This window comes from Urocampus carinirostris, chromosome 1 (assembly GCF_059441175.1).
Source record: "Urocampus carinirostris isolate Australia breed hairy pipefish chromosome 1, RoL_Ucar_1.0, whole genome shotgun sequence".
NCBI lineage: Eukaryota > Metazoa > Chordata > Actinopteri > Syngnathiformes > Syngnathidae > Urocampus > Urocampus carinirostris.
In genome coordinates this window covers 23,171,934-23,184,220 of record NC_142349.1, presented here as the reverse complement: position 1 = coordinate 23,184,220, position 12,287 = coordinate 23,171,934, and the positions used below count along the sequence as shown (strand labels likewise).

Genomic DNA, 12,287 nt, shown 5'->3' with positions numbered 1-12,287 from the left:
GATACTGGGAAAATATAAAGCCGCATAGCTCACCTAAGTTATCTTGCAGCCATATCGTTCAATAATGATACGTAACCATGGTCTTCTTACAACCGTGAGTGTAGTAAATCCAGGAGAGTAAAATATTTACAAATACAGAATAGTAAAAAATGTTTTCTCTATGCCGTAGTGCAACCCAACATGTGATTCACATTTATCTTTTTCGGCCAATTGCAGGCTTTGTTTCGCCCCTTTAGCCTATGCGAGCCTGTAAATGATAAAAAGGATCCGCCCCCTTTACCTCCGAATAACTTTAGCCAATAGTGACTGATTCAAATGATGATTGACACATTGGTTAGGAAATGAAACGCCGTTACATAAATCCCAGCATACACCGCGGACTACTTTGTCTTCAGGGGAAAATCTAGTCGGCGGCTGCTTGCCTAGTTGCAAGACTTTGCGACTTAATATAGATCCATATTATAAGGCGCATGGTCAGCTTTTGAAAAAAAAAATAAAGGCTTTTAGGTGCGCCTTTATAGTGCGGAAAATACGGTACTCTAAAACAGAATTCAAAATTTCCTTTAAAATCAGAAACTAGACCCAGAACTGATTTTTTAAAAATCTGTTTGAACTTGGAATTTTAAAATGTAGACATTTATTTTCGTGTTAAGTGCCAATAAAAACTCTTGTTTAGAAAATAACACAGACATGAAGTGTCAGAAATGTACTTATCCTTTTTCAAAATTAGAGAGAGCAAAGGAGCATTATGTAACAACCCAGGAAGGGATCCTCCTTTAAATGCTGTACATACATTGTGCTTCTTATGCCACAGTACTCAAATTAAACCATATCTAAACTCGTAGATCTAATTCTTCTTTTTTATGGGCTTCTAGCATACTTTTTTTACAACAGTAAATGTTTTTAATGTAAGATCCACGGGGAAAGACTCAAACCTGGTAATCTGACATAGTGCCTGTTGGAAAAGTCAATATGTGTAGTCAGAGATATGAGATATGAGGTATGAAGTTTTCCCTCTCATTATCATGATTTTATGCAAGCTCATGCCCAATGAGTAATACCTTCTTTTTGTCAGTTGGCAAAACTATTGTTTATGACATGCTGCAAAACTATGCCTTAAGATTAATGTAGCAGCTGACGATTAGACATTATTGTCTTATGTTGCACAGTAATTTCCCAAGAACTTAATTGCATTTCACTGTAAATTAAAAGAATGTTCCATCTTGTCATTTTTTTCCAGCACTCCTGGGAGTGGGCCCATGTTCAAAACCACCACTGTGGCTATAGATGGTAAGAAGGCTGAAGATAAAGACATCATTCTGCCTGAAAATGCTAATGTGACCGAGCCTACATTAGAAGTCTGTGTTCCTGACAAAAAAAAACAAGCCTCTGTGAAACCTACGCCAAAATTTAGTTTATCTCTGGGCAAAAGGAAGAATTGCTCCACACCTGCAGCCAGTGCATCCTCCAAAGTCAGCGTGTCCTTTTCCTTTTCCAAGAAGGCGCCGGTGAAGCTCGAGACAGCAGCCGCGCTGTTTACAGATCCCAACGAGGAGGTTATTGAAGAAGAAGGAGAGGAGGGAGAAAAGGAAGTGGTGGTGGCGCCGGATGAAGTGTCAATCTGCAACACTGACAGCCCAAAAGGGGGCTCGCGTGGAAGTGATGGCGGTGAGTCTAGCATTGCAATTGGGACAGAAGAAGTAGAACAATCAAACGATGGAAACTCTTTGGCCTCCACGCTCAACAAGCTAAAGATGATGATGAAGAAAGAAGAGGGCTTCACAGGAATGGAGGCTCAGTACTACCATTATATGCCCCCAGCGCACTGCAGAGTAAAGCCCCACTTCCAGTTTTTGCTTTTCATGAAGGCATCTGAGCAGGGTCCGAGCAAAGAAGAACAAGAGGAGGAGGAAGAGGATGAAATGCAAGAAGAAAAAGTTGAGAGTGCTTCTCAGGTGTCTAACATTGTTGAGAGCAGCAACGAAAATGATGATGGAAACCCTGTCTCAACTTCTGAAGCTCAACTGACTCCCACTCAGGTAGAGGAAGACTGCAAACCTTCATGCACAGAGGAGACAACTTGTGATCCTCCTGCTTTCTCCAAGCAGAAAGAGGAAAGTTCACAACCCCAGCCTTTGGACTCAAATTTGGGTCCCAAGATCCCTGTGGGTCCATTTTTCCCTGTGTTGAGTAAGGATGAGAGCACCACACTGCAGTGGCCCTCTGAGCTCCTTGATTTTACCAAAGCACTGCCCTCCCTGTCTTACAGCTGCAATCCTCTATATTTTGATTTTAAGCTTTCCCGAAACAAAGGCGCACGTGCTGGAAAAGGGGACAAGGCTTCAAAGCCTTGCCAGCCGCATGGAAAAGCAAAGCAGAACGTAACAGTCCCCAAAGTGGAACATGTTACTAAAACAGAGGTTCCCAGTGACCAGACATCCGCAAAGGCGGATCATGGGCCATCTGACGGTGACGATCAGAATGTGGTAAAACGTGGCACTGCTACCAAAAAGAAAAAGAAGAAAAAAAAGCATAAGAAGTTAACAAAGCATTTAAAGTGTAAAACAAAAGACAAAGAAGATCCAGCAAAGGATGCTGAGGGCAAAATTGAACTAACTCATGAGAAACCTAAGAAGAAGAAAAAGAGGAAGCACAAAAGGAAGAAGGGCAAAAGCAAAGCAGCGGTTCAAGGAGATGCCACAGGTGAGGAAAAGGAGAAGGCAACGTTGCAGTGTGATGGTAAACCAGAGCCTGCTTCAGTTCAGGTTCCAGCCGAAGCAGTTGTTGAAACCGGGAAGAGGAAACGGACAACGAAGGAGCCACCTAATAGGTTAAAAGTGGAGGAAGTAAGCGTGGGAAAAGCCTTAGACAAAGGTATTACTTCAGATGAGCATGGCAACAACAAGCGACTCAAAACTGATACTGGGCACTCACAGAGTGCCTCTTGTTCCACCTCAGCCCAGAAAAGTCCTGGTCCCGGTAGACCACCTAGCAGTGAGAGTGAGGACGAAGGGGGCTCCACTACTCGGCGATCACGCCATCATCGATCGAGTCCTCGTGAAGACCGGCGTCCCCACAGTGAAGAGTCAAGGCGGTCCTGCAGCCATTCTTCAAGGCGTGGCAGCAGCCATAGGCGGCACCATCGCACCAAAAATTCTCAGAGTCACTCTTATTCCAGCAGCTCTGAGCGCTCCTCAGCCGAAAGCAGCGCCTCCAGCCATCGAAGCCGCAGTTACTCAGAGAGCTACAGTGACTATAGCACTGAGGGTCACCGGCGCAGGCACTCAAAACGCTCATCAGATTCGGACTATGAGAGGCGTGGCAGCCGAGGGCACCGGCGGTCTAGAAGACGCATGTATTCTTCATCGTCTTCTGATGATTCCCGGTCAAGGTCACGCAGCTACAGCCGCAGAAAGCGGCATCGGCGGCACCACCACAGCTCCTCTAGAAGTTCCAGTAGCTGGAGCCGCAGTACCAGTGCAAGGTCATGGAGGCGCAGCTACAGCCGGAGCCGCAGCTCGGGTAGCCAATCGTCAAGCTCTACCAAGGGCTCCCTGCACCACCACCGTGCTCGCAGCCGAGGAGGTAGTGAGACCCTCCGTGGTGACTTTAATCGCTCAAGCATCTATCGCTCACAGTCCCCGCGATCCACCCCACGCTGCCTTAATCGCACCACCACCAACTCGCAGGCTCAGCGACTCGGCGGCTCCCGAGATGCAGGGGAGTATAAAAACTCCCTCACGGCACGCCAGCTACTGGAGAAAATTCAGTCGAAAAAGAATGCTGATGATCCGGGTACGGGAAACAAATCTGGTCCAAAGATCAAGGACCCACCGCAAGGATACTTTGGCCCTAAACTACCCCCGTCGACTAAAAGTATGCTGCCGCTTTTTGGTAAACTTCAAGCAGGAAAGAAAGCTCCCCTGATCTCCTTGAACAGAATGGATGAGTTTGACAAATCTGCAGCTGGGAAGAGCACAGAGGCTGACAAAGAAATTATTCTGGTGGAGCCCATACGGGAGTTTCCTCCGCCTCCACCAGCCATAGTTCCCTCAGTGCAAAAACTCGAAGAGACACAGCAAAACGCAGCAGTGCAGCAGGAGACTTCACAGATGACCGCTGATGTTCAGCCACTGCAAGAACCACGGCTGCTTTATGAGCAGGAGTCATCCATGATGTTGCCTCAGTACCAAGATGAGCTGGGGCAGGAGTCCTTACAAAACCCTTTGGTGGAGACCCTTCTACCTGACATGCAGCAGCAGCCCTCGATGCAGGGCTACCCCTTATATCCACCTACTGGCCTTGAGGAAGACGGTCTTGAGGCAGAGGAAGATGGCCTGGCCCCGTTGGAAAGTCAGCCCATCACGTTCACGCCTGAGGAGATGGAAAAGTACAGTAAGTTGCAGCAAGCGGCACAGCAGCACATCCAGCAGCAGCTACTAGCCAAGCAAGTCAAGAATTTCCCGTCTGCTGCTGTGGGAGCAACCGCTAACCTGGCCCCGGCACCACCACAGCCTGCAATGCAGCAGATCCACATCCAGCAACCTGCCGTCTCCGTGGCCTCAGGCACGTCTATTGCCACTGTGCAACACGCCATTCTGCAGCATCATGCCGCTACTGCCGCCGCTGCAATGGGCATCCACCCGGCACATCACCCGCACCCTGCCCACGCCCAGCTGGCCCAGGTGCACCACATTCCCCAGCACCACCTTACACCTATTTCCTTATCCCCCCTTGGTCACACTCTTGGACATTCATTAGGGCACTCCCTGGGACATGCGGGGCTGATCCCTGCCCACCCCACCGCCTTCCTTTCTGGGCAGCCCATACACATTATCCCGGCTTCTGCACTCCACCACCCTCATCTGGCTCTCCACCACGTGCCCCACGCTGCCCTCTACCCTACTCTTTTCACACCAAGGCCCTCACAGGCAGCAGCAGCAGCAGCAGCAGCTGCTCTTCAACTCCACCCACTCCTCCATCCCATCTTTTCAGGTCAGGACCTACAGCATCCACCTAATCACGGCTCCTGAGAAGGTGAAAAACCCATGGGACGCTTACTCCTCTCTTATTGAGGACTTTGTATGTAAAGACTTTCTCCAAAAGTGGTTTGGTTTATCTATTCGGTACATAAAACAGGATCTGTAATTTAGTATTTCATTTTAAACCAATGGATGTATTTTCCCCCCTGTATTTATTACTTGTGTACTGTAAGAGCCAGTGACTAAATAAAATGATCACAGTGAATTAGGGAGAAAAATATTTCAATGGCAACCAAATACACGAAGTTCATACGTCAATTATAGTACACTTAACCTTTGTTTGATATGACTACTTTAATTTGCAATAATGTGTGCATTTATCAGTGCGCAATCTAAAGGAACCTTTTCCTAAAAAAATGGTGGCCTTGATCATTGACAAGTATCATTCATTTGATGATCCTCTTGACCCAACTTGGCAAAGCCAAATTACTTTTCTTGCACTGAAAGTCAGATTGTAGTATACTGCAATAATTGTATTTTGGGGGTTATTTTTTAAAAAGAAAATCTAAGTTGCATTTTTTTCCAACAAGGAAGAGTGGTTTTCCTTGTTTTTTTGTTAGTTTTTATTTTGTATATAGCACTGTTGTAGATAATTTAACATTCTAATGGTTGGCATTGGTTAAGAAAGTTGCTCACCTGTTTCAATGGACCTAAAGAAAATGGTCAAACTGTAGCTACGTGTATTTTGAAATGTTACAGCTAATAAACCCTTGCCTTCATCCTTTTTGTTTTTTTATGTCTTTGAAAAAAGATCAACACTTCAAATTAACAGCACCATAATTCCTCACTGGAGGTCACCATAGCATAGCACTATGGAATCCGAATTTGCAAACCTAATTCCATATTTTGCTCGTCGTAAGCAAAGATTAATTTCATTGAGTGTCGGAACATGAAAACTATTGCGATTCAGTGAGCAAAATCAAAAGACCAAGCGAGCTGGAGCAGCTGTAAAGAATAACTTGTCTTGCTACAGGATCCGCAATTGCGGAACTCAGTGATGTTAGCTCGGATAATCAGATGAGGTAGCTGAGAGACGAGCTTTATTTACCCGGAGCAGCTAAGAATTACAACAGTTGCGAACAGCGACCCAAAATACTGCAGCCAAATGGTTAACAACAGGTTTCATACTGATGCTTGGAAACCTTAAATTTTAATGTAACTTCAAGGTTGGAATTTTGGGTAAAGTGTCCTTAAAGCTCGAAATTGGCAGTATAAAACAAGTCTGCTTAAAAATAACGCCAACACTGCTCTCTGACGGCCTGGCTTTGCTATTGCATTTCTTCCCTCCTGATTAACGGCAACTGATGTTATCAGGTAAAGCCTCGCCATCCCCTCGTTTCACGTCCAAGAGTACAGGTGATAAGACCAAGATTCTGGAAGGTTGCCGTTTTAATAAACAATTTAAAAACAAAATAAAAACAGACAATACAAACAATGGCTAAAACTTGTAACAAATCCACGCAGAGCATGGTGCAAGAGATCCAATTCTTAACAATGGGAGAGTTGGCCCAGTCAAGTCATATAAAAGGTAATCATGTATTTTTGTTAAGCTACATGCTAAACCTAAACGTGGCACTATCAATTGTGTATTAGTGTAAGGATGACATATAATTGAAGGGCATTTATTAGGGGCCATGTTAAAAAATTGAGGTAGGGTTTCTTGGTGGTAAACTAACGGGAAGAATGCCCCCACAACGGCAAATTTAAGCCACATTTTACCCAGCACCTATGGGGAAGAGAGTCATCCCAAAAAATGCGGTAAATATGTATAGTTAAGATCCAAAAACATTTTCAAACTCCATCTATTTTCTTCACTACTTATCCCCATGGGGGGCATGTATTGTTTTTGTTAATGTAGGTCTAGAATGTGAGTTGCGCATGAATGATGGCAGTAGGGCGACGGAATCATTACCCACACACAACCACGCGCTACAGTAGTACCTTTAGCAGTAAAACGGTGTTATGCCGAGAAATTACATCCCTGCCGAGATTTGCATCTCCTAGCCACTACCACCACTTTTACCTCGTTTTAGCTCACTTTTATCACCTATCAGGAATGTAATGGCGAACATATGACCAAAACCATTTCATCTTGCATTTGTTGTGAATGTAATCGAACGGTAATGCACACCGTATACAAATCACTTTTGAGAACTGTTATGCGCTCTACCATAAAACTTATTATGCTGAAATAAGCTTTATGGTAGAGTGCATAACAATTTCAATACAAATGATTTGAGTAGAAAAAGGCAAAACAAACCTGTTACCTGCTCAAAAGTGATTTATATACAGTGTGCATTACCGTTCGATTACATTCACAACAAGTACAAAGACGCAATGGTTTAAGTTGTATTACATTCCCAACAAATGCAAGACGAAGTGGTTTTGGTTATATGTTCGCCATTACATTCCCGAAAAGTGATATAAAAGTGAGATAAAACGAGATATACAGTAAGTGGTAATAGAGTGCTTCGAGGTCCTAAGATTACCCACAATGCATTGCTGGCGCCCATTTTGGAAGTCCACAAAGCTTTTCACTTCATTGTTATTGTTCAGCGAACCAGTTAGATTCTACATTGTAATGCCGAATACGTGCGTTACTGTTGGCTGTTGTAGCCGAGGGGAAAAGGGTGGGAAGGGCTTCTTTAGACTTCCGAAGTGTGTTTACGATCAGGGGATTGAAGCTCAGGAGAAAAGTGAACGGCGAAGACGAATGTGGCTGGCAGCTATCAACCGGTCGAATTTGTTTGTTCTGACCACTTTCTGACAGGTAAATTGAATTATTTATGATGTAGAAATACATTTTAAAAAGGTTATGGGACACATGTACTTCATGACAACAGCTCGACGACCCCAAACTACTTTTATAACATATATGTGAGGTATTTCGCCGAAAACGACATTTAAAAACCGAACAAAACTCCGTTTCTCATTCGTACACTATTTTGGTGGAGAAATTCAACGCGCTTTCAGGGAAAGAGAGTCTCCTTTCCTCAGTCAACTCGCGTCAATAGAGGATTTAAAGCCCCCGAAAGCTAAGCTAACTTAGCCACCGGTGCGCCGTTCGGAGAAGCGTTGCCTTTCCCGGGTTGTTCAACATAGAACAAAAGGGAAGCAACATGAGAACAACATTCCCCTAAACCTGCAACACAGTTGCAATGGGCAAATAAGATAGTTAACAAGTTCGATGTAAGTCACACACGGCAACAAATCGGGATCAGACTTCCAGTCCTTGTTTTTAATTTTGTAGGGATCCAATTTTCCACCGTGCTTGCTTGTCTAAACTCTCCACGTAGTTTTCCATAGTGTTGATGGACAAAATCCGTACACAAACGAAGCTAGTTGAGTAAATAAATAGACAAACTGAGTAAATATTTGCTCCTCTCGCTATCACCGCTTGTAATCGACAGACTTCCAAGATGGCGGCACGAAGCCGTGTTACTATTTTTAGCACAAAGCGCGGAGCCCTCTATAGTAGCTGGGGGATGCAAATCTCGGCAGGGATGCATTTCTCGGCATAACAACACGGCGGACAAGCATGCAGACTCCCTCTAAGTGAAGCCAACGTTATGTAAAATACTAACTTTTTAACCAACAAGTGTTAAAAAAGATTGCACTTCTATGATGGTTTATGTACTTTTGCTCATTTGAAGTTAAATAACATTTTTTTAAACTACTAGGAAGAACTAAATAATAGACACTGTCCCTTTTTGCTGTGTGATATTCCTTATTGTTTATTTTGTGCAGCAAATTAAAAATATTTGTCAACAATGGAATGTTTATCAGCTTATTTTGTGGAAAACTTGATGTGACCAAACCCCACCCAGATCCTTGTGCGAAATCCCTCATGTTAATTAAAATTGAGAAACCTAATTTCTATATATATATCATATCTGAGGGGGCACGGCGGATGAGTGGCTAGCGCGTTGGAGGCACAGTTCTGAGGTCATGGGATCGAATGATCCTGTGTGGAGTTTGCATGTTATCCCCCGTGCTTGCGTGGGTTTTCTTCCGGGCACTCCAATTTTCCCACATTCCAAAAACATGCATGTCAGGTTAATTGGCCGGTCCAAATTGTCCCTAGGAATGAATGAGCGAGTGAGTTGTCCGTCTCTGTATACCCTGCTATTATTGTATTTTTCAACACAAGGATACTGCTGGAAGAGTAAATTTCCCTACGGGGATAAATAAAGTATCTGTATCTAGCTCGCAACCAATTCATGGTGTCCCCTCCTGCCCACTGATAGTTGGGCTCCAGCACCCCCACGACCTTACTGAGGACATGCGGTGCTGATAATGGATAGAATATAACGGACTGAGTTACTACCTATCTATCTAATCTGACAGTAGGTGGCGCCATTGTTCTTTTGAGTCTAAACAAAAGTAATAATACTGATGGTCTACTGCAGGGGTGGCCGTCCCGGTCCTCAAGAGCTGCATGTCCTGCATGTGTTTGGAGTTGATCTGCTCCAATACAGGTGATTTCAATTACCTGGATCATTAACAAACACAACATTGGCAGTAGAGGAACCTCCAAAACATGCAGGACTGGGTTGGCCACCCCTGTTCTACTGGATCCCTTTACCGCCAGGGTCATAGGGGCACTATTTTGTGGGTTGTATCTTGCGCAAGTAGAGTTCCATAAAAGCAACCAATTCGTGTTCAGTGAGTAAACATATAATGACAAACGAGTAAAACATTTTTTCAACAGAAAACTCATTACTCACATAGTGAGACAGGATTCACTTGTAAATCATGATCTGTACAGTTACTATTATACTTGTTAAGAGTTTTAATGCCAGCAAAAATGTTTGGTATAACTCCAACTTGTAAAATATACATTTCAGATGCGCTTGTATTTCAGATGCTTGGGTCCTTAGTCAAGGTAAAATACTCTTATGAAGGTGCAATAATTATGACACATGTAAGAAAATATATCTGACATAATAAAAATGCTGAAAAGTGTCCATGGTCCATTTGAGTTCATCCCAAATATCGCATCACCAAGAAGATAAAGACACACGTGAGCAGCATCCCTCCTATCATGATCCATTTGTCCTGGGTTGCTCTCCTCTCAATGAGCCGCATCACCGTGTTGGAGAGGCCCAGCATGTTGGCCACGTCCATCATCTTCTTATGGGTCCCCTGACGGTAAAAATAAATGGACAAAGGTTCAATGGATTTTTACTTTTAGGAATATACAACAAAAAAAGAAGTCAGGTAAAGGTATAAAGGATTAAAAAAACAATTCTAAGAATGCTAGCCTTTTGAAGTAGCCTTGTGAGCGGGAAGGTGGACATCCACTACTGTTTCGGAGGAGAGTATTCTACTGTTCTCAATACCGAGGGCTCATGCAATGTCAGCATAGGTTTCATTACTTATAGAAAAATATTTGTATTTGCACTCTTTTACAAGAAAAAAAAAACACCGTACTTTGCCACCGATTATTTTGAAAGGCAATATTTATGGATCACCATCTTTTGATTTTCAAATGTGGATGCATTTAAACAAGTGAATAATTTGACTAACCTCCCCCCCCAAACCACATATTTCGCTGAAAATTTTGCACAGCACCAGAATGCAATGGGCCGTGCACTTAATCACCTTGAGTGAAGATCGTTGATCTCTCAAACCGTTGAGAATGCTGCTACCGCTGCCCAGGAGATCGTCCATGCCTCTATGTGCGTTGTGCAGGTTGGTGTTAAGCTGAAGTGTCTCATCAATGGGAATAGATGTATCGGCGTCCTGCATAAATTATAATCGTCAGTTGACTTTTTAGCAAAGTAACGATCACATCATGGTTAATGAGCTTTCAGTTTGCCAAGGATTTTTATGGTTAAAATTAAGTCCCAGTTTAGTTATCCTGACAGTCTTTTGCATATGTATTAGTCTAATCTTATTATTCTCTTGAAAGTACAAGTTGCATAAGATGTTTCACAACGTTGAGATCAATGATTTGACCGAACTGACATTAGTGGTGAAAGTCCGGCTCATGAGCTCCTCCCGCTCTCGCTCCTGAGCCTCGTGTGTATAACGCCTGTGCTGGAAGTTTTGGAGAGCGGTGCGAAGGTGCTGGACATCATACTTGAGCTGGTCAACCCGCCTGTTGTAAAAGTCAGAATATGTTTTAAAAGGCAATCGTTTGTCATTTCTTAAATCGAAAAGGACACTCAAACAGCTTACAATTTTGCATTCTGGCGACGGTTGGGTGGCTCTTTGCTGGACAGGATCTCCAAACGCTCCAAATGGTTGAAGATCTGCTCAATCCGAGCCAAAAGCTCATTCTCTAACACTGAATTAAAGAAGATTATACATTTGTTTGTTATTAGAGATTCCCTGGGAGTTTGGAATAGTTAATACCCTTCACGCAAGCGTTTACAAGCAATTGGAAACAGTTATAGATGAATAAATTCTTAATACCCATAATACAGGCTTTTTCCTCTGCAATACATTTGACTGTATAGCGATGCTACTTATGTCGACCTGTCTAGATTCTTGTTTATTTCACTTAAATTACACCGTAAGTATAACATTTTGAACATGCATTTAGTTAGAATGTATTCGAAGCTTTTACCCCATCCCAAACTTGGAAAACGACCCAGCCCTGCAATTTCCTGTTCCGAACTGATCACCGAGCATACAAATCAAATTGACACAGCCAGCCATAACAAGAAGTGCGTGCAGAATAGACTTGAATTAGACTGTGATGAGAGGGCAGGAAGGAATACACGTTATGAAGTTGACGCTCAATATGAGCAAAGTAGGAGATGCTAATGTCCTGAATGGAACAAAATAGAGGACGCCACAAAAAATAAATTAAAAGACAGAATACATCAGTTGTGACACAATTTTAACCCCCCAACAAACTACAAAGGCAAGTATGAATTGCATGTGCTCTTCTACAATAGAAAATCAATCAAAATAAACAGTGCAAATGCCAACTCACAATGAACTGACTGACGATCTGTTCTTTCCAGGTTACCCATTAGGGACTGCACCTCCTGGATTTGCCTAATCACAAATAGAACACATAAATTAGCTAGCTAGGTTAAATTTAGCGATCAGAATAGCATTTCTAAGGAACTCACTTGTTTGTCTGGTGGTAAAGTGTCTCCATTTTCGCCAACCTCTCCCTGAGTTTCTAATATTTGGTGTATTTATATTTTTACCGGTTTATCACCTTTTATAAGCAAATACCGGGAGCTAAATTAGCTCGCTTTAGCGGTGGATAAAATCACACGTCAT

At 43.2% G+C, this 12,287-nt stretch overlaps 2 protein-coding genes across 10 annotated transcripts in view; one reads left to right on the top strand and one right to left on the bottom strand.

Moving 5' to 3' along the window:
* Window positions 1–5,761, top strand: part of gpatch8 (G patch domain containing 8) — a 35,623-nt gene extending 29,862 nt beyond the window's left edge. For all 9 annotated transcript variants that reach the window (XM_088330683.1, XM_088330698.1, XM_088330727.1 and 6 more), the window contains one exon: window positions 1,241–5,761. In XM_088330683.1, coding sequence (XP_088186809.1) covers window positions 1,241–5,033 — 3,793 coding nt within the window. In that variant the 3' untranslated portion in view covers window positions 5,034–5,761. The remainder of the gene's footprint in view (window positions 1–1,240) is intronic.
* A 3,936-nt stretch (window positions 5,762–9,697) lies between these two features.
* gosr2 (golgi SNAP receptor complex member 2) lies at window positions 9,698–12,287 on the bottom strand. The gene is made up of 6 exons (XM_088354166.1): window positions 12,131–12,287; window positions 11,989–12,053; window positions 11,226–11,334; window positions 11,013–11,145; window positions 10,647–10,787; window positions 9,698–10,187 (listed from the first exon to the last, which is right to left on the bottom strand). The coding sequence occupies exons 1-6, from the start codon at window positions 12,157–12,159 to the stop codon at window positions 10,026–10,028; spliced, it is 639 nt and encodes a 212-aa protein (XP_088210292.1). The 5' UTR covers window positions 12,160–12,287; the 3' UTR covers window positions 9,698–10,025.